General features: G+C 37.7%; 2 protein-coding genes across 2 annotated transcripts in view; one reads left to right on the top strand and one right to left on the bottom strand.

Moving 5' to 3' along the window:
* Positions 1–10,969, bottom strand: part of LOC136867078 (steroid receptor RNA activator 1) — a 39,718-nt gene extending 28,749 nt beyond the window's left edge. The window contains exon 1 of the mRNA XM_067144185.2: positions 10,806–10,969. Coding sequence (XP_067000286.2) covers positions 10,806–10,848 — 43 coding nt within the window. The 5' untranslated portion in view covers positions 10,849–10,969. The remainder of the gene's footprint in view (positions 1–10,805) is intronic.
* A 198-nt stretch (positions 10,970–11,167) lies between these two features.
* LOC136866675 (C2 domain-containing protein 5) overlaps positions 11,168–22,999 on the top strand; it is a 559,159-nt gene continuing 547,327 nt past the window's right edge. Inside the window, exons 1-2 of the mRNA XM_068226804.1 lie at positions 11,168–11,298; positions 11,552–11,759. Coding sequence (XP_068082905.1) covers positions 11,583–11,759 — 177 coding nt within the window. The 5' untranslated portion in view covers positions 11,168–11,298; positions 11,552–11,582. The remainder of the gene's footprint in view (positions 11,299–11,551; positions 11,760–22,999) is intronic.

The raw sequence follows: 22,999 nt of genomic DNA, 5'->3' as shown, positions 1-22,999 counted from the left end.
AGAAAAATCACATTTGTGCTAACATTTGGATGTTTTTTTACGGGTGCAAGCTTGGCTATGGTAAGAAGTGGTTACACAGCCATAAACTCCACATCTGTACGTTACTAGACCAATGACCCCCTGCCTGCACATACAATGAGTGAAGCAGAGAGCAAAATCACATGACTGAGTGCTTTCCACACACCTTCACGTGGCCACACGGGTGTACAGTCAGCATCCAGGTTGACTGCATGTAAAATCATCCGATATCTCTAATCTCTCTATTATCTGCAATGAATAAGATTGTATCATTTACTTGCAGGGCTCTGCCACTTTTCTAAATAATGTTCCAGTATTCACCTCTTTGAGACTCAGAAAAAAGTTAGTATCATTTTTCCTGTGGAGAGTTGAGTCTCTTGAATTTCTTCTTCACAAGTGTTACACAGAGTTTCCACTCTACTCTGGCATTTGGATTCTGCTGAAAATGATGAACCTTAAGTCTTATCTCCTGTGATTATTCTCTTCAGAAAAGCTTTGCCTTCCACAATATAACAGTCGAGTAAGCATAGACATATTTCCATATGACTGCACTTGTGCTCTCCTTTAAGCTGTCTTAGCATCTATCTTAATCAAACTTGATGAAAGCCAAGGATGTCACGGTTGATGCAGAATCATGACCAATGTGAACGCGATCAGCTACCTCATCAATGGTCACTGTTTGATCAGTCAAAAATATTTCTTTAGCTTCCTATCAGTAGTGGAGGTGAATGGGCATGCTGCTCCCTCATTATGCATTATGCTTGTTCAACCTTTATTAAACCCTTCAATCCACTAGTAGACACTCCTACACATTTAAGTGCTGTCCCTGTATTGTAGAGAAATCCCAAGATGAATTTCGACCCCTGACATATCTTTATACTAATGTTATTTGCTTTACGTCTCATTAACTACTTTTACGGTTTTCGGAGACGCTGAGGTGCTGGAATTTAGTCCTGCGGGAGTTATTTTATGTGCCAGTAAATCTACCAACACGAGGCTGATGTATTTGAACACCTTCAAATACCACTGGACTGAGCCAGAATTGAACCTGCCAAGTTGGGGTCAGAAGGCCAGCGCCTCAACCGTCTGAGCCACTCAGCCCGGCAACATATCTTTAAACTAGAGAAATTTTTTGATGCAAACTGTCAACAGCATGGCCATATTTACACTACAATACCGAGAAAAAATGAAGGGCCTCGAACAAACCTTGGTCACATGACCACAAGAGAAATACAAACCACTGAGGCCAGAGCGGTCAACCGACCTAAGCTAAAGCAAAACTGTAGATAAATTTTGATCCTTCCTTTGGTACCTGAAGTAAAACTACATTTTTGATGCCAAAGTCACAGAAAGCAGATAGAAGATGGAGAGTTCACTCACTGACATACAAGTTTGACATCACTTTAAGAATGATCCTTCCAAAAAAAAAAAAAAAAACCAAGTTGTTCATGAACTTAGTGTGGGCATGTAGAGTACTGAATCATTTTTGAAATGTTCTTAAAAAGAATGATCACTGTCCTTTGCAAATGACAAAAGGTCTTCTGGTCATGAAGATTTAACTTCATGTCCAACATTTAATTTTCAGTCGGCAAAATTAACATGCTATTTATAGACAATTCTGCCCACTTTGCTTTGCTTGTTGAAGATCTGTTCAGTTCACATGGCACGTTCCAGTTCCAGAGTCACCGCTAGACTTCGTGTTAGCCCTCCACTGTTTAACACAGATGTATATGGAAACTGTGAAGCAAAACGTAAGCGAGTTTTTAGGTGAGATAGGCCTTAAAATTAATTATACAGAGTGTTGATTTGTGTATTCAGCCTTTGGTGAGTATACAATTTCCATTTAAACATAAGATTCAGAAAATTTTTGGTGCATATTGATAGAGCCCTGCGCGGATATACAAAATACCGTCCGTGTCTGCATCTGCTCCTCAATTCCGTCATCCGCACCCATATCTGCGAATGACTGTCCACAGATACTGTAAATTTTAAACTATATTACACCCAAGGTATTGAAACAGATAGGATAATTAACATAATGACAGGTCTGATACCTGGCAAGAGACCCTCTACAGTCACAGGTTTATGAAGGGTTTCCTCTTGTGACAACTACCGACGTATTGAGTGGTTGCCTTTCGGAACTTTTGCTCCTTCCTTCCAGTAATTGCGGGAATGAGCCAGTTACACTAGGTCAGATTTACTACTTCATGACCTCAAGGCTTTATGTATCACCATTCTCCCATACCAATGCCCAGGGTCGACTAACCACAAGCAAAAATAAGAGTGTATCTGAGTGAAAATAATTTAGAAATTATCAGCAAAATTATCCACACTACCATACAGTATGCATCCGCCAAGACACTAAATCCGCAGATATCCACATCTGTGCAGGGCACAACATATTGAGGTTCTATATTTAGCGCCGAGAGAGTATTTAATTGTAAACATTCTATTCACAAGATGTTTATTGCACGTGATAAACAATGGTTTGTTGCTCTGTACAATTCTGAAAAAGTAAATTTCAAAAAGGTAGTGGAATTTCTTCCCACATGCAAATGCAGAATTATGGAAAAATGGATCAAAATTATATCACGCCGGGGTAACAAGAAAAATAGCATGTGGCAACCTTCCTCGAAGTCTGTAGTATGTAGTGAACATTTAAAAAGCACGTGCTTTGGCATTTCTACTAAAACTAGCCGCATTCAGTTCCAGTACTTTTTTCAGGGTATCCATCGTATTTGCATGGCAAGAGTAGGCTATATGAATACTGAAGTGTTTTAAAATATACTATGGGGTATTTTTATTTTTTACTAGGACGTGAACTTTCTGTATGCAGTTATCCTAACTGACTAACATGAGCTCTTCTTGAATTACTGGGTGATACATTTACTTTTTCTTTCCCAAACGCCATAGAAATATCAATCTTCTACTCATAACACAATGTTTTATCTTTGTAACATGTTTTTATGTGGAAGTTATTCTTGTAATGCCAACTGTGCTAAGGAATGGAAGGATAACCTAACATCTAGCGGCTCTCTTTGAACTGCTGCTATTATATAATTTTAGTACTTGAAAAGACCGTGCATGCAGAGGCCTTTATTTACCTCACAGGCAAATGTTCAGACAACAACTTCTGAACATGAAGAATCCCTATGGGCATCAACAGTATAGTGGGAAATTGTGAACGATTTCTAAATAATGAATGCTAGAAACTACTTTTCAACTTCTCCCTAAGTCAGAATTCACCAGATTAGTTTTAATGTTCATTTGATTTGAGGTTAATTCATTTTCTTCTGAAGTTTTATGATGTATTAGTGGTGATTGTTGCTTTAACCCTGACAGTAACACGTCTATAAATATCGCTTTAGTTACACCACACGTCTCGAAGACGTGCCACTCAAAGCGTATTATTTAAAGTTACGTTAAAATTACCATACGGAATGAACAAGGAATAGAGGTGGTGGAGGGGATAACTTTCCCCTCCTTATGAGGACTAGATGGCATTCATTCGCATGACACGTCAGAAAGTCGTAAGGTGTAATTGTCAGGGTTAAGAGACTAAACTATGAGACTATTATTTCCTGGTAATATTACTCAAAAGATGAAAAAGATTTATAATTCCTAGAATACTTCTCATGATATCCAAAATGATTTCAGTGATTCATTCTCAGCTCTTTCGTTAAAAAAAATTAAACGAAGCCCCATTTATAAGTGTTGTAGAAGATGAGGCTACAGACTTAACACACAGATCCTAGCTTTCTTCTGTCCTTCTGAGGGTATTCAAAAGAGATTTATTAGGTTCATTTATGTAACCTTTATTTCCAACCTCATTAATTTGATTATCCGAATTAAGATACCATATTTTCCCATATTAACATCTAAGTACTTATAGCAATCCCCATGGGGTATTTCCACTCCATCAACACAGTAATTAAAACTGAGAGGACTTTTCCTCTTGGTGAAACTTACAACCTGACTTTTCACCCCATTTACCATTATACCATTCATTGTCTGCTGTACATCTCACAACTATGTCGAGGTCTTTTTTGCAGTTGCTCACAAACCTGCAACTTACTTATTATTCCATACATAAGTCCTCATCTGTGATTTCAGTTCTGTTCTCATTATCATTTTGTATATATATGAAAACATAAAGGGCCAATAATACTGCCTTAAAGAAGTCACCTCTTCATCAATCATCACTGCTCTGGATTAAGGATTGTCGTCCAGGTAACACATTCCCTATCAATTGTTTACCTCACTGAAAGAAAGTGGATACAATGAAAAGCAGAAGATGAAAGATTACCTAGGTCTTACAAACAATCACAGGTGGAAGATAAGAGTTAGTCAAGGTAGGTTGGATAAGAAAGATACAGGTGAAAAGTGGCACAATGTTCCACAAACTGTGAGACCTTAGGAGTGTGGGTTGCAGGGTGCTACGAAGAATGCAATCTATGGCACACCACAGTGGAGTAAACTTTGAACATGTGTAGACACTGTACACAGTAGACAGTGTAGACACTGGAAGCTTTAACAAACAATTTTGTAACAAAACCATGAGTTTTGTTTCCCTTTGATTAGTCCTAAATTTGCATAAAAGTGGCCTTAAAGATGACACATTTACAAACAAAGATCACCTGAATGGCTGTGACTTACAGAAAAAGAATGGCATTATAGCTCCGGCAAAGACGAAGCAGATGAAAATGTAATTGCAGATGAGAAGAGAAAAACAGTCGAGAATAATTAGACTGTGACAAACCTGGTAAGATTCAGGAGCTACACATTTTCACATATGGTGCGAGTTATAAATTGGATTTGCAAATAATGCAAAAAAGAAATACCTCAAGAATTTCCAGCCCCCTGGCAATCAAGGAGAAAAGGAAATGCAGGTATACTATTTTTGATGCAGCTTCAAATTAAGTTTTGGATAGTTCAAGAGTACAAGCTGAACTGACATTGATTCACAGCATGCAGTTGGAATCTTTTCCTCAAAACAGCAACGTAATTCAGAGTATCCAGACTGTTGGAGATGAAACAGGTCTTACGTGTGTCAAAACAAAATCTTTATGCGTGAAGATAGTTTACGTTTCAGTTAACCACTGCTGCTCCCAAGGAAACATAAGGTATTTGGTGAACAGCACCACCCCTATTGTAATGCAGGTAAACAATTTTTGATGACGCACCTTCAAATGAAGTTATGGATAGTTCAAGAGTAGAAAAACCATACAAAACATTCTGTCTAAATGTGTTCAGTGCAGACAACAATACGTTAAACAGGCAGAAACCGGCGCTGTTCCATTACCAGTTGATCGCATAAAGAATGCAGCCCTATTTGAGGTTACAGGAGTTTAACATGAAGGGTCAATGAGACTTAAAACTAAAGAAGTGTGGATTATTCTATATATATATGTGATGTGCACAGAGTTGTTCATTTAGAATTTTTTTTTTTGCTATTGGCTTTGCGTCGCACCGACACATATATGTTTTATGGCGACGATGGGAGAGGATAGGGCTAGGACTGGGAAGGAAGCGGCCGTGGCCTTAATTATGGTATAGCCTCAGCATTTGCCTGGTGTGAAAATGGGAAACCACGGAAAACCATCTTCAGGGCTGCCGACAGTGGGGTTTGAACCTACTATCTCCCGAATGCTGGCTACACTTGAGCGACTGCAGCTATTGAGCTCGGTCATTTAGAATCAACATCAAGTCTCAGCACAGAAGGTTTCCAACAGACTATGCGATATTTCATAGCTGCTTCTTTTTTTTTTTTTTTTTAGGGGCTTTACGTCGCACCAACACAGATAGGTCTTATGGCGACGATGGGATAGGAAAGGCCTAGGAGTTGGAAGGAATCAGCCGTGGCCTTAATTAAGGTACAGCCCCAGCATTTGCTTGGTGTGAAAATGGGAAACCACGGAAAACCATCTTCTGGGCTGCTGATAGTGGGATTCGAACCTACTATCTCCCGGATGCATAGTTTTATTGAACAAATTGTAGTACTAATGACTTACACCGAGTCTTTTCTTTTTTATTTCTATTTTGCTTTACGTCGCACCGACACAGATAGGTCTTATGGCGACGATGGGACAGGAAAGGCCCAGGAATGGGAAGGAAGCGACCGTGGCCTTAATTAAGGTACAGCCCCAGCATTTGCCTGGTGTGAAAATGGGAAACCAAAGAAAACCATCTTCAGGCTGCCGACAGCGGGATTCGAACCCACTATCTCCCGGATGCGAGCTCACAGCTACGCGCTCCCAACCACACAGCCAACTCGCCCGGTACACTGTCTATTTTTCAATGAGGCACAAAACACTGGCAGTCTTCATAGACCTAAAAGGTGCTTTTGACATCATGTGAAGATAGGGACTAATAATATTCAAGTTGCAACACGTCATTCCATACAAAACTATAGTCTCGATAATCAGCATCACTTACTGAGAGACGTATTAGAACTACCTTTTCAATATAATCTGTGATGTATTCGATCACTAACAAGTCGACCAGTTGAGCACAGGTGTAAAACCAAGTTACAGTCCATCCGACGGGGCCAGCGGGAAACTCTTCAGAATTCAAACTTGAGATCATCATCTTATAGTCAATAAAATTTAGTCCATCAGGACTGGGCATTATGACTTGCACTAATCGAGAATTTTCCAGAAGCCGTTCACTGTTACTTGTGAGAGATGTACCCCGATATCGGAACCCCACGTTTCAACTTGTCTTCCACCTGTACAGTGCAAAGTATTATCTAATACACAGTCACTCAGTGTTTTTAATGTGACTCGAACACAACTCACTATTATTAATCAAGATGAACATAAAATGTTTTTTTAGTATGTTTAAAATACCAACAGTATAATGTACAGTACTGCATTTCACTAAGGCATTGTTAAACAGATAGTCATTTAGTGTTTTTAAGACCATAGGGATTGCATGTTATAAATCTCATTCCATATTGGCAGTTATCACCTTACAAATAAAAAATTATAACACCATAGAGGTGTTATAATTCTCCATTTCAATATCTAAACAGTGCCTTTTTAATTATGTGTTATTCAGTTATTCAGTCTTTATTTATGTAGCTGAAGATGTCCTATAAAGGACTGAAACATCTCCTACAATTTTAAATATGTCTTATTAACTAGTGATCTAATTCATCACATGCTGTATTTGAAAGGTGGCTCACATCTCTCAATAAGTGAATAATTAACGTCAATACGGAACTTAACATGAAGTCTATCATATGCAATCAGTATTATGCTGTTGAACAGGTTCTTTCATGTAATGATGTGTGACATTAGCTGGCTCCAGAAACTAAACAATGGCTTCCTGCAGGGGGGAGGGTCAGTCCTGGCACCTCTTTTATTCAATGTTTACATATCTGACATTCCTGAAACTATAGCTGTTAACTTTGCCTTCGCTGATAACTTAGTCATGGCCACTCAACATCCAGATGCTCAACCATGCAGAAGCTACACTATCTTCTGAATCAGGTACAGTTTCCTCCTACTTCCACTACTCGAGATTACAGCCCAGTTTGACATGACAGAATCTGCTTGTTTTCATTTGTCAGCTTATTGTTAAGATGGAAACAGGTTCCATAAATAGGAAACTCTGAGTGTATCTTAATAACACACTCCTTAAACATAATCCTTATCCAAAGTATCAGCAGAACTTCATTACTGTCTCCCACATTGATATCTACAATTTACAAAGTTGAATCTCATATATCTTATGCTGTATTAAATGTAAGCGAGATAGAAGTGTTCATTGCTAGTGCCAAGGACCAATGCACCCACCCTTAAAACTAATTATGTTCAATTTTATAGTAAAACATCACATCCAAAGTAGCCAGATGAATGAACACTGCTATTGGCTGAAATTAATTCACTGTGGCATCACTTCCAGAATCTAACACCGATAGATTTCACTGCCAATCAGGGAACAACAAAAACTCCTAAACAAGAAAGCCAACGTCCACCTCATTAATACCCTGCGTGTCATTTCTAGATCTTTTTTTTTAGAATTTGTTTCACGTCACACTCACACAGATAGGTCTTATGGCGACTATAGGATAGGAAAGGGCTAGGAGTGGGAAGGAAGCGGCCATAGTCTTAATTAAGGTACAGCCCCAGCATTTGCATGGTGTGAAAATGGGAAACCATGGAAAACCATCTTCAGGGCTGCAGACAGTGGAGCTCGAACCCACTATCTTCTGGATGCAAGCTCACAGCTGCGCGCCTCTAACCGCATGGCCAACTCACCCGGTTCTGGCAGTATCTTTTATTATTATTTGCTTTTACATTGCACTGATACAGATACTGTAGGTCTTTTGATGACAATGGGATAGGAAAGGCCTAGGAGTGGGAAGGAAGTGGCCGTGGCCTTAATTAAGGTACAGACCCCCAGCAGTAAAAATGGGAAACCACGCAAAACTGGATCTGACCTGCCGACAGTGGGGTTTGAACCCACTATGTCCCGGATGCAAGCTCACAACTGCGCGGCCCTAACCGCATGGTCAACTCGCCCGGTCTGGCAGTATCAAGCCCACTCCAACTTACTGGTTGCACACCTAAACAGTGGCCTTGCTTTACAACACCGCACTTCCTTCAAGAGGCCCTCTGCTAAGTACCCCTGATGGACCAATGAGTTCTGTCACTAGCCAGGACCTGCAGAGACCAATAAAGAAAGAGTGCTTCAATAACGGTTGGTACCATTGTCAAGATCAATTGAGTAATGCACAAACAACAAAAGAGCATTGTCCTCCGTGCCAAGTGCAGCATGCTTTCGAGATGCTAGCAAGCACACTTTACTAGAGTTTTACCAAAGTATCTCAGTGTGACAATTAACTGCACATTGTCTTATAAAAAATATGTTGAAAATCTAGGATCAAACCTTAAAGCTGAGAACATTCAATAACTTAATAAACAGTGTGGCACTTCATAGGTTGCCTCATCTACTCAGAAGCTACGTACTGCTCTCCAGTATGGCTTAACAGCAGTCACATTAAGAAAGTCAATGTCCAGCTCAATAATACCATGTGTGTCATTTCTGGCACTATCAAGCCCACTCCAACTTACTGGTTGCACCCCTCAAATGCTCTTATCTGGGAGTTTGATAAGATTAGGTCAAATCGAGTACCTCCTATCCACAGAGATGTCAGGAGTGTCTGGAGTCCTAAGGAGAAATCACACTATCCACACACAGACACAGCCATGATGCTGACTTTAACCTAACCATGGTATGTAGACAAAGATGTACATATGCTGCTCCAGAATAACCCAGCCTCTTTGATTCACCAAACCATGTTCCAGCTGGTCTTGAGCTTCCATGAAGAACATGAACATCTCTCAATAGGATCCACACTAACTGTGGAAGATATGCTTTCACACCATATCAGTGAGGCTTCAAGAACTCCAGGATGCAATTATGGAGCAGAGTGAGAGACCGGTTTACACACTGCTTCATCTCTGTTGATACAGTGGCTAGAAGACTTGAACATACCAATCTAGATCTGTGTTGTCCTTGAGCATAGCAGATTTTTGCAGCTTTGTAAATTATGTACCGGTACTTATGTATCTGTATACATTTCTGCTTGATCCATGTAATATATGCCACGCGTTTAATATTAGTAATTGAAGGACTAGGAATACCTCCACTTCTTGATACATTGCCATCATTAAATAGATGGGCTCTCTCTCATCAATCTTGGTTCTTAACATCCATTTCTTTTCAAGCCCCCAATGAGCTCATTTTTACTTTCCAGCTGCATCATAATAAATGATGTCATATCCCACCAATTACAGTACTTATTTTAATGGTTTTCAGACACCAAGGTGCAGGAATTTTGTCCCATATAAGTTAGTGTATGTGCCAGTAAATCTACACGAGACTGGGATTTGAGTACCTTCAAATACCAACAGACTGAGCCAGGATCGAACCCAACAACTTGAGCTACTCAGCCCGGCAATTCAACAATTGCTGAAGGGTCACCTTGGCAGATCTTCAGTCTTGATGCGGGAAGTGTAGGAAAAAAAAGAACGGTGGATAAAGAGAGGGAAAAAGAAGAGGCAAAAGGTAAAGGTCTGTTACCAGCAATCATTCTGGCTACATTCATGTATGTTTGTCATGCCAAGGACTCACTTTATTCATATGATGCTATGATGACTTTTCCATGTAGTCTGAGCGACATTTGCCTCTGAAATGGACATTATGCTAAAACCAATAAAATCAGTAAAAATAAACAGAAATTTGCTATGAAATATGAACGCCATTTAACAAGGTAAAATTATTCCATAACTAATGAAATTCAGACTTGACCAGCCAGATGTCAAGTTACATTAACCAATCCCTTAATTCCACTGAAACATGTCAATATGATTATCCAAATCCACCGAATTTTAGGAAAGTCTACAAAATGCCATAGGCCTACTGAGAAAGAATTTCGGAATAATAATAAAAGTCTAGTAGTGCGGAGCTCAGACATACGTAAAACAATCTCAATTACAGTATAAATCGGATAACAGAGGCATTATTTCAAGGAAATCTATACCGGTGTATCTTCAGACACGCTTGATCGCCATATTTATCCCCAAATCACGAAGAATATTTCAGTTATTGTACAGAAATGGAAGGAGAATAGTAACTCCTTAAAGAATAAAGATTTTTAAAATAGACCAGTGGCTTCTCTGTAAGTCAGGTTAGGTATACTATAGGGTCTACTTCACAACACAGATCCCATATTGAAATGAAAATTGACTCGTCATAGACACGCAATGATTTTTCACCTTTAGATATTCCAGGATCACTTTCGTTCGTTGTTTGTGACATAGTAAAATGTTCGAGTACAAAAATAAACGAGAATTACAAAAAGCTATTACAGATATGACAGTTTTACAAACAGTACACCCATTATGATCTTCAATGACGTTGACTTCATTTGTTTCGACTGTCTCACTTCGATCACTATCGAATACAATAGTCGCTCTTCGAACGTCAACGTGATCGAGAGCTCAGAGTATTTTGATATTTAGATGTTTTTGTTTTGTATGCTGATTTCTGTAGCAAATGTTAGTCCTCTAAAGGCATAAATGTAGTAAATTAAATTCGTCAAGCTCAACGTTATCGCTTTATTCTGTGAAGCTGTTATGTGATTGTGTCTGGTCTTCTACTTTCTTATTTCACGAATAAATGTCATTGTTTATAATATGAAACTGTAGGTGTAACCAGCATCGCTTATTTGATGTGGCCAGCACTGCGTCAAACAACTGTCTGTTGCTGGTAATATATTTATATGTAGATTTCCTTAAATGATTGAGGCATGAATATTTAATTCGTCTTGTGCTAAAACTGCATTCCTTCTTGGGTTGGTTTGCTTAATTGTACAATATGACACGCTAGTCGGCCTCCTTCCACCTACCTTCTCATTTTTTAATAATCCTACAAACCTTATTAGCAAAACAATGGGCAAGATTTAAACTAGAGCAAATCAATCTATGGGCTGTAGTTTGCAATAAATGCTACTTTATTGCAGATCTCTTCTGGGATGACACGGTGCTGCTACCATGCCTGGAAAGGTGAAAGTGAAGATTATTGCTGGTCGCAATTTGCCGGTTATGGACCGTTCCAGCGACACAACAGACGCTTATGTTGAAATTAAACTTGGTAACACCACATTCAAGACAGATGTTTGTCGGAAGTCACTTAATCCTACGTGGGATTCTGAATGGTACCGATTTGAGGTAATCTTAAAGTGAAAGATGCTGTTAGTTTCCCTGCTTCTCTAGCAGATAATTATGCAAAACTGATGTAATAACATATTGAGGTAATTGGACCAATAGTTTTGCTTGGTAAGGCTCTTGAATGGTGGGTGCTGGATGCCAGTTTAAAATGTTATTCATGTAATGGGATGTTGTGTTGCATCTGGAGAGGCCTGATGTGGGTCATCATCAATCACTACTGATCTGCTGTCACCCATGTGGCAGATTCCAGGTCTTTCTAGTTGACACCCATGTGCAAACTGAGTGTTACTCATGAAGGGTAACCATTTAGGAATCAAACCTGTAGGCTATAGAGTTCTATTTATGTTTAGCTGTTGTCTTTACTAAAAAAATGTTGTGAGGAATACTTTGGCAGTAAATTCTTGTGGAATGGTGTTTAGCCCATATGTCGTTTGTCATTTTCCTGTTATGGTTACATTTCTGTGATTATTGAACTGCTTACCTTTGAGGCAGAAAGGGTTAGGCCTTCATATTACGGGATAAAAAATGAGATTTATAAGTTGTAACTTGACCAGCCAGACAAAAAGAACAATCTAGTACCTTTTTTAACCTAAAAATTAAAGTGTCAAAGTTTGGCACAGATAGGTTTTATGGCGATGACGGGATTGCTAAGGGCTAGGAGTGGGAAGTAAGCGACCGTGACCTTAACTAAGGTACAGCACCGCATTTGCCTGGTGTGAAAATGGGAAACCACGGAAAACCATCTTCAGCTCTGCTGACAGTGGAATTCGAACCCACTGTCTCCCGAATACAAGCTATCTGACCCAAGCCACACTCAGTGTCCCGTTTCTCTACAGGTATGAAGTGAGATGTATGTTTCCCTAGAGTTGCAAAGGGGAGATTAGGAATTCAACATGACACAGCTTGCACGACACCATAAGATATTGCACAAGGCTGCCAACTTAGGTGTAGCTAGTGACAAGTCCATTGGTATGGTTTATTGGTCTGTATTGGTTAGACCATTGGCCAGATTGGAGCTGCAAAACTGTCCACAGGCTTCTCTTATCCCAGTCAACAGTATTGGTTAGTAACAAGATCATTCATCTGGCTAAAACATTGATTAATTTCACTCCTGTACCTACTTAACATATTCACGTCGCGGATACATCTGGGCACACAGCATGATACTTTCAAACTTCGTGGTTTTGATGTTTTCACAGACTGTGTCAGCCATGTAGCCACACATGATGTGAATGTTAATGGAGGCAATAGAAATCTGATCCGGCCAGTAGGAACATAGAAAATGGCGTATTTCCCAGATTGATATAGTCTCCAATTTAGGCATAAGGGAAGGACCTCTCCACTCTGCTACTTCAGGTATCACTTCTCAATTATTTTTACATGATTTTCTCATTCCTAAATATGTAGCCCCATTAATTAGTAAAGTGCTACTGCCATTTGTAAGCTGCATCTAGTTCAGGGAAAGCTGAAGGTGATGAGGTAAATTAAATCTCTTCTTTGACTCAGTGTGAATGTGTGGGAGGACATGTACTATCTGCGCACTTTTTAGCGATAGATTTACACTCTAGTGCTGAATCGGTCGACTTCGGTTATCTTCGAGATTCGTAATGGCAACCTATGAAACACAAACTAAGAATCGCTTATCATTGCTGTGCGACATCTGGCGTACACTTTACGTACTCGTACTGTTGTTGTTTACACAGCAAAGCCAAACTATAGAATTCATGCTAGGAACACGTTTCGCATCGGGAAATATTATATAGTGTTATATATTGTGTGTGTGACACAGTTGTTGGCGTTAAGATAATAAAGGTTTAGAAAATTCATATCGATCGATCATATTATCGATTCAATTCAGATTTCATTTCCATTCAGTTGGCAGTATTTACCGGAACCAGCAGTGCTCCCTTCTTACTCCTCACCGAGTACAAAAATCTATCACTAAAAAGTGCGTGTACAGTAGTGCAGGCCTAGTAACTAACAAGGATATTGGGTAGTGATGTGGGTACCCATATGTTGGAAACAGTATAAGCATATTAAAATGATGTAAAGTGATACCTGAAGTATCAGAGAAGAGAGATTTGTCCTTTTTATTTGCCTGGGTTCCACCAACCATACCCTAAAAGTATGGTTCTCTTACCTATACAGATATATAAAACGAGACTGTGCTAGTGTATGAGTATATAAAATAATAGCCTACAAAATTTATTTCTCTTCCACCTATTCAATACAATCAATCATAAAATCAAGGTTTAATCCTCATTAAAATATGAAATTATACATGTTTCACCCCTTTTAAAGGGCATCATCAGCCATAGCATCACCTCAAAACCGAACCAGGCACTTATTTAAAATTTAACGTATGACTATTAAAGGAATTATTGAGCACATATAAGAATTTAACTTAATATGTAGCCTAGTCGTTATGTAAAAACTAAATTAGATGTGAGAAGCATTAACATATTGATGGCCAAGGCCATAGTCACATGTAAGATACGACTTAATTAAACTAAATGGTACAAATGACAATGATGAGGGGTGATCCAAGTTGAAATATTTTATAAGACTTAATGAGGAAATACATTCCAACGCAATGAAGTTTTGGTGTAATATTTAATCATATACGATGTTCCTGTGTCAGTTCTTATTTGAAAGGAGTTGAGCATTTTCCTCGTCCAAAATTACAGCTGCTGTTTCGGTCAAGCGGCTTATGAGAAATCCTGTCAAAATGTCCCTATATTACGCGGTAGTTTAAACATTGGCTTAGTTGGCGTCCTGCTCTAACGAAACACACTTTATCTCCTAAATAAGACAAGCATAACATTTCATAAAATCATAAAAACCCAATGCACAGTGCATTGACATCTCAACAAGCAGCTACAGTAATACATTTTCTGTAATGAGAAACAAAGAATCCACAACCTCGCTCTCAGATGCAAAAAAAAAAAAAAAAAAAAAAAAAAAAAAGGCTTACGTTTGCTAAGGAATATACTTTGTCCCAAAATTGTTGCTATGATACTCTATCTGAATTTCATAGCTGAAAAATACGACCACAGAGAGTCGGCTGGTATCCCCAAGTTTCTTCACCTCGTGGGAAAACTTATGTTTCCAGGTTGGGCCATTTTCTCAGTATTTCCTTTGGTGGTGTGTTAAAGTCCTCTGCATTGGTACTGAAAGTATTATACTTTCTCTGAATTCACTGCTGTGAATATCCCAAATTTCTGGGAAGCTCTTGATTTTTTGTATTAATTCAAGTGTCCTTCCTGGACCATTCACGTTTTTCTCCATTTATGAAAAAATGTGGTATATGTTTGGTGCTTGCATGAATTTAATTACATTTTCTAAATTAAATTACAATATACAGAGAAATAAATGTGTGAAATGTGATCACCTGCTTTCCAACTTGCACCTTCCACTTGCACAAAATAGAAACGGATTCTATCCATGCAAGTAACTTGCGGAAGCTAACAATGTGTTTTTCACACTGCTAGCACTAGACTACCTGCAAGCATTTTGCCCAAGAAATTTCTAACCACTGCAAGTCAGCTTGCTGAGGAATTTAGACTTGCAATTGGTGCAGGAAGTTGCTCCATTCAAGTAAATTGCTGCAATAACTTGCTAGTGTAAACCTAGCCTAAGATTGGGGAACCTAGCAGGACAGGGTAGAAGTGTGACATCATTGTTGAAACAAACAATTCCCACCCATTAGCCTGGTTACTAATGGAAGCATAAGCTCTTCCATCGTTTTATAATACCAAACAGTGTATGGCTCCGTCAATAATCTTGACCTCATCAGGGCCCTTGCTTGTGATACTGCCACAAAACTTCACAGCATCACCACTTTGTTGTTCTCCACTCTTAAGGTGTCCAGCATGGGTGCAGCTAAAATTGACTTTCATCAGAAAAAGGGTCAGTTATTTGGCCTTTCTCTGGTTAGATGCAGTATTTATTTTTATTTTTTCCCCTGTCTCTGTAAGGACATTCCAGAGCAAAATGTAACTTCCACTGAAGTCTCTGTCTCATTTATGGCCGTGACAATATGGAAGCTGCCAGGGTACTTATGAATGACGCTGAGTAATGATGTTAAAAAAATATCTGTGTTTATTAATTGTTGTGAAAGGTGTTGCTCATAACAACAGTGGTGCTGCAATCACTTTCTTACTCAGTGAGGATGGCAGTGTCAAACTACCTCAAGCCTCATCTTGCTTAGTTTGCCTCAATAAAGCACCACCACAGGTTTTTGCAATTTCCTTCCAACAGTATAATCTTAGGTGGTACTATTTAACGCTAGAACGGCCAGAGTGGTTTTTTTGACCGTTAGCCAGTCTCAAGGTATTTCCACACTCGTATGTTTTTACGCACGAGATTGTTCTTTTGTGACTTTTAATCTTTTATGGTTATGCACATTCATGCCAAAAATTACATCCATAGATGATAAGGGAATGAATATTGAATTTTCACAACCGCATTGTAATTGAAAACCGACTTTCAACCTATTAGGTCGTGTTACATACATTTAGTACATATAGAAGAGATGTTAAGTACAGAACAAAAATGGCCAACCGGACACCAGTGGGATCTGAAGCCACAACCTCCCGATTTCACGTTGGTTGCTCTACCAATTGAGCTATGGTGGTCTAGGTCATCCTTGTTCTGTTGGAAAGGATCTAAGCTGTAGGTCTGGCACTACTTCCATCACACCGTTGAATGCGTTCAAGTCGCCCGTTGTGGGCCAAGTCAATGAATATTGAATGTTCACGACCGCATTGTAATCGAATCCGACTTTCAACCTATTAGGTCGTGTTACGTATATTTAGTAAGTGTTGAAGAGATGTTACGTACAGAATAAAAATGTCCAACCGGACAACAGTGGGATCTGAACCCATAACCTCCCGGTCTCACACAACAAGACAACAGTCCAACAATGTTAAATAGCTGTATACATTGGACAGCTTAACATTAATAACTTATACCACAGTTTGACAGCCCTTTCAACTAGTAAACTAACATCCGAACACTCTAACGACAGAAGCACACCATCACCATAGAATATGTTTCAACAGAAGAAGATAATCAATGACACTTCAGCAGTCCTCATTAAGTTGTTAATTAAGTATTCAACATAGGTTCTCGAGTAGAATTATGACATGAAAGCAACGTCTTTCTGTGCTAGGCACACTATCAACACAGAATATTGCTCAACGGAAGAAGATGGTCTAATGACATTTCAACAGTCTCATTAAGTGGTTCTCTAATAAATTGTTCAACATAAGTGCTCAGGTAGAACTACGGCATAAATATGACGCTTTTCTGGGCTAGTTACAAATTTTAAAAAAAGAAAATATTAGAACTTATTCGTTACTTTTGAATAAGACTATCAAGTACACATGCCCAGGTCCAGTATTACGAAAAATTGCACAATGTTGGAATGCGTTTCGTTATTAGTTTGTTTATAATCATTTGTATTGTTCTATACTCACTTTCATCATTTTGTAACAATATTTTTAAACTTTCATTCATATTCAACATTGATCATGGCTCAAGGCCATCAGTATTGTAATTTTAACTTGTTCCTAAACCAAGTTACTCCTATAATGACGGCTTTTTTAAGTGAAGTTTTTTAATATATTCAACTTTGTAGTAGATTTTAGATCAATTTTAACCAGGCACCTGATATGGTTTGGAAGTTTTTTAATGTGTTCAATTTTGTAGTAGATTTTAGATCAATTTTAACCAGGTACCTGACATGGGTTGAGGTAATGATATGGCTGATGATGCCCCATAGGAAAGGGCAAAACATGTACAAATTCTTATTTTAATGATGATTTGTCTCTAACTTTAACATATTGAGTTGTATTGAATAGGTGGAAAAGAAATAAATTTCTTACATTTATCATAAAACATACTACTTAATCGAGCGGCTCGTCTCCTTTCACCCAAGTCTTCCCAGCCCAAACTTTGCAACATTTTTGTAACGCTACTCTTTTGTCGGAAATCACCCAGAACAAGTTGAGCTGCTTTTCTTTGGATTTTTTCAGTTCTTGAATCAAGTAATCCTGGTGAGGATCCCATACACTGGAGCCATACTCTAGTTGGGGTCTTACCAGAGACTTATATGCCCTCTCCTTTATATCCTTACTACAACCCCTAAATACCCTCATAACCATGTGCAGAGATCTGTAACCTTCATTTACAATCATATTTATGTGATTACCCCAATGAAGATCTTTCCTTATATTTAGAGCCCCGCGCGGATATACAAAATCATATCCGCATTTGCGAATGATTATCCGCATATACTACATAATATAAAATACTAATATACTAATATACTACAGTATATTACACCCAAGGTATTAAAACTGATAGATCTGTTAACATAATACAAAAGGTCTGACACCTGGCACCAGAACCCCTACAGTCACAGGTTTATGAGAGATTTTTTCTAGCAACATTTACCGATGTATTGATCTTTGTTCCTTCCTTCCATCAATTGTGGGCAGGAGTCAGGTAGGCTCAGGTCAGATTTACGGCTTTATGGTCTCAAGGCTCCTTATATATCACCATTCTCCCATACCACAGTCAAGGGTCGCCTAATCACAAGCAAAAATAAGAGTATACCTGAGTGAAAAACAATAAACAACATTATTCAGTAATTATCAGCAAAATTATCCGTACTGCCATACAATTTGTATCCGCCAAGGCACTAACTTCACGGATATTCGCATCCGTGCAAGGCTCTACTTATATTATGACCTAAGTACTTACAATGATCCCCAGAAGGAATTTTCACCCCATCAACGCAGTAATTAAAACTGAGAGGACTTTTCCTATTTGTGAAACTCACAACCTGACTTTTAACCCTGTTTATCATCATACCATTGCTTACTGTCCATCTCACAACATTATCGAGGTCATTTTGCTGTTGCTCACAATGGAGGAAAATATAAAAAAGAAACAGGAACTGATGAAGAGGAAGGGAAACAGCCAAAGACACTGGACAGATTCAGGATTTTGGACTGGTTTGCTATCTATTATAACAAAGGTATCGTCCATGTATCTCAACCACAAACATTGTCCTTTTATGCTTGTTTTTATTTCACTGTGCTCTAGATGATCCATGTAAATATTGGCTAAAATTCCAGTCTTTTGTTTCTTACCTAGTATGTCAACAAGCTTTTCCAATTGAATGAGAGTAAATTAAACTTGAGGGATCAGGCGACAAGAATAAATAAATCCACTCCAGCTTTAAAAGATGTAGCCACTACGATAAATTTGTCTAGCACTACTTTCACTCAGAACGAAATAAGTTTACTCAATAAAGGATCTAAATTCAACTGGCCTAACCCACACATAATGGAATACTTGATAACTACAATAGCAGAAGCAGAGTCAAATGTAGGACAAGTACCAGTAGATTCACAAAATGATATTAGGTATGATATCAAAAAGAAGCTTCCTACCTTAGTTGAAGAATTAATTAACAATTCAGACTCTTATCTATCTAAACAAATCAATAGTTTAAGAACCAAAATTAAGAATAGCAATGTAATAGTAACTAAAGCAAACAAACGTGAAACTACAGATCTTTTAAAGAAACATGATCACATTAGCAAGACAGAAACATTTCTTTCGGATAATAATTATGTAATAACAAAGACCCTATAAATAAAATTCAGAAGTACCTAAAGAATATACGTAAAAATTCCACTTTTCTAATTAGCGAACTAGAGTATAAAAAAAATGATCAATATGAATCCCAAATTACCAACGGCTAAAGCTCTAACTAAAATCCATAAAGCAAATGTGCCTGTTAGACCTATAATCAATAGTAGACGAAGTTCTAATTACACCAATTTTTAAAGAAACATTACAAATTTAACAGCAATTCTATGATCAGTAGTTCAATTGAATTTTGCGAAAAATTAAATAGTTTAGCTTACAATCCCATCACAGGAAGTGTTCCTATGATATAACCAATATGTATTCAAGCATACCTATTAAAGAAACCGTTGAAATCATCAAGTCTAATCTAACCAAACAGGGCAAGTTAAGTACATGCGAAATAGAAGAGTTTATAAATCTATTAAATTTTGTTTTAAACAACAATTATTTCACATTCAACAAATGTATTTGGGGATGGGAGATCGCACGTCTGGAATTTTAGCCAATATTTACATGAATCATCTAGAGCACAGTAAAATAAAAACAAGCATAAAATGACTATGTTTGTGGTTGAGATACGTAGACGATACCTTTGTTATAATAGATAGCAAACTTAATGACAGCGATAATATATTAAACTTCTTAAATAACTTAGACCAAAGAGGAAGAAAATAATCATTCATTAAACTTTTTAGATATTACAATAACACGAACAGAAAATAAATTTGAGTTTCAGATTTATAGAAAGCCATCTTATGTTCCAATAGCTATCAAAAAAGATTCCCTACACCCGAAATCACAAAAACAAGCTGCTTTTTTAGTCTGATATACAGAGCCTTCAAAATGCCACTCTCTGATAATAGTTTAAAGAAAGACATGAAATTTATAAAAGATTTAGTGTCTGTCAATGGTTATAAAATAGATGTTGTTAACAAAATTAATAATAGAGTGAAATTGAAACTGGCCAGTAACCTTATTCCGATCAAAACTGAAAAACCAAAATTTGCAACATCTACATTTACCAACCCAGCAGTATATCAAATCACGAATCTGATCAAAAAACGGCAATTGAATATTGCATTTAGAACACAAAATACAAATATAAGTATATATTTTTCAACCATAATAGTGTAAATTCACACAACAACAAGTACCAAAGTTCAGGAATCTATAAGCTGATGTGCTCGGATTGTGGTTTTTCTTACGTTGGCCAAACTGGCAGAAGTTTTATAACAAGGTATTTAGAACATGTAAATGCTACTAAACATAAAAAAAATTTCCGCTATGAGTAATCATATGCAAGAAAAAGGACACCATTTTACTACTGTACAATAGAAAAAGATTTTAAAATAATCAGAAAGGTCAATAAAGGAAAATTAATGAATGAGCTAGAAAACATACATATCTACCTAGACAAACACTTCAATAGAGACAAAAACCTGAACGACGAAGTAGAAATAAAAAACCCATTAATAGAACAAATACCGAAGTTAATACAAACATTGAAACTCGATAGCACAAAATTGACAAGTGATTTTATCCCGGATAATAATACAGTAATAGTCAATCTACAAATACACAAACTTCCCACCACACAACTTCTGAACATACCCCTCCACGAATCATGCCATTCGCTATAACGCCGCCCTCTGTTACCTCCCCTCCCAATGCCCCGCAGATACGGAGACACATACAACACGAGGAGCGCAAGCAGTCGTCATACAGCTGAGTGCCTAGGTAAATGCAGACAGGAGTAGAAGGGGTAAGTGCTGATCCTTCAACGTTAGTTTCTTCAACTTTTAAACTATTTAAGATATTCTTACAACAAAAAAAAAAAAATCCTGTTACAGACATGTCATCAGACTTACTTACGTAAATTTGGATGAAATTACCACTTGCATACCACCAAAGCTTGACTGTCACCATTTGACTGAGTCCCTGCTTACGTCGGTAGGATTGCCCTACACTGGTTAAGACTAATATGTGAATTCGAAAAATTTGACATTAAATATTTAAAGTAGGACAAAATTCATAACGTATCATCAACAGTGCGCATCAGTTTTGTCATTTCATGGTAAAAAAGAATAATATTCACGCCTAAACTCAGCTGTTTTGAGAGTGCGTTAAGATTTCATTTCCATATAGTACAACATGTGAAAAAGTTTACGCCAGTTGTAACAAAATGTTTTAATGTGTATACAACAAATAATTTCAAGACATTCAGCAATTTAACAGATAGTAAATGTATTTATACAGAGACTAACTAATGGCATTATATTTTAAATATTAGAATAAGGTTTTAAAGTTTCAAACTTAACAAATAGTCATATTATTTTCAATAAGACGACGTAATATATAAACGTTTTATATTTAAAATGTTTTTAAAAGTTTATTATGGATAAGTTTGTTAACAGCAAACCATAAGTGTAAGTTCTAGAACAATATTACCAATTTAGCCTTGTAAGAATATTTATAGCTGAAGATGTTCAGAATATGAACGAAAGATGTCCTATGTTTTGACAATTAAGCAATAAAATAAGGATGATATCCTAGTTTTATAATTGCTTTTAATGTATTGAATGGGTGGAAATCAAAGTTTTATTGTTCTCCTTTAAACAGACTTTAAATACTGAAAAAAAAAGATAGTCTCTTGCAATGATGAATCAGTCAGTCAGTCAGTCAGTCAGTCAGTCAGGACATGTTATTTTATATATATAGATTATTATGTACCACAGTTGACCTGTGGCTGTAAGACCTTATCTTCCTTCCTTCCTTCCTTCCTTCCTTCCTTCCTTCCTTCCTTCCTTCCTTCCTTCCTTCCTTCCCTCCTTCCTTCCTTCCCTCCTTCCTTCCTTCCTTCCTTCCTTTTCCTTTACTCATTGCATTTGGGTTCTGTCTCCTCATAGTGCAGCACACATTGCTCAATCTTGGGTTGCTGCTGGTAGTAAGTTGGCAAATCCTATGGCTGCGAAACCTTGAATATGGAGTAAAATGAAAAGAGGACTCAGAGAGCTGAGATCAATCAATCAATCAATCAATCAATCAATCAATCAATCAATCAATCACTACTGATCTGCATTTAGGGCAGCCACCAAGGTGGCAGATTCTCTATCTGTTTTTCTTCCTAGCCTTTTCTTAAATGATTGCAAAGAAATTGGAAATTTTTTTAACATCTCCCTTGGTAAGTTATTCCAATCCCTAACTCCCGTTCCTATAAACAAATATTTGCCCCAATTTGTCCTCTTGAATTCCAACTTTATCTTCATATTGTGATCTTTCCTACTTTTAAAGACACCACTCAAACTTATTCGTCTACTGATGTCATTCCACGCCATCTCTCCACTGACAGCTCGGAACATACTATTTAATCTAGCAGCTCGTCTCCTTTCTCCCAAGTCTTCCCAGCCCAAACTTTGCAACATTTTTGTAACGCTACTCTTTTGTCAGAAATCACCCAGAACAAATCGACTGCTTTTCTTTGGATTTTTCCCAGTTCTTGAATCAAGTAATCCTGGTGATGGTCCCATACACTGGAACCATACTCTAGTTAGGGTCTTACGAGAGACTTATATGCC

This window comes from Anabrus simplex, chromosome 3 (assembly GCF_040414725.1).
Source record: "Anabrus simplex isolate iqAnaSimp1 chromosome 3, ASM4041472v1, whole genome shotgun sequence".
NCBI lineage: Eukaryota > Metazoa > Arthropoda > Insecta > Orthoptera > Tettigoniidae > Anabrus > Anabrus simplex.
Note: the sequence above shows the minus strand (reverse complement) of the source record. Positions and strands in the feature narration are given on the sequence as shown.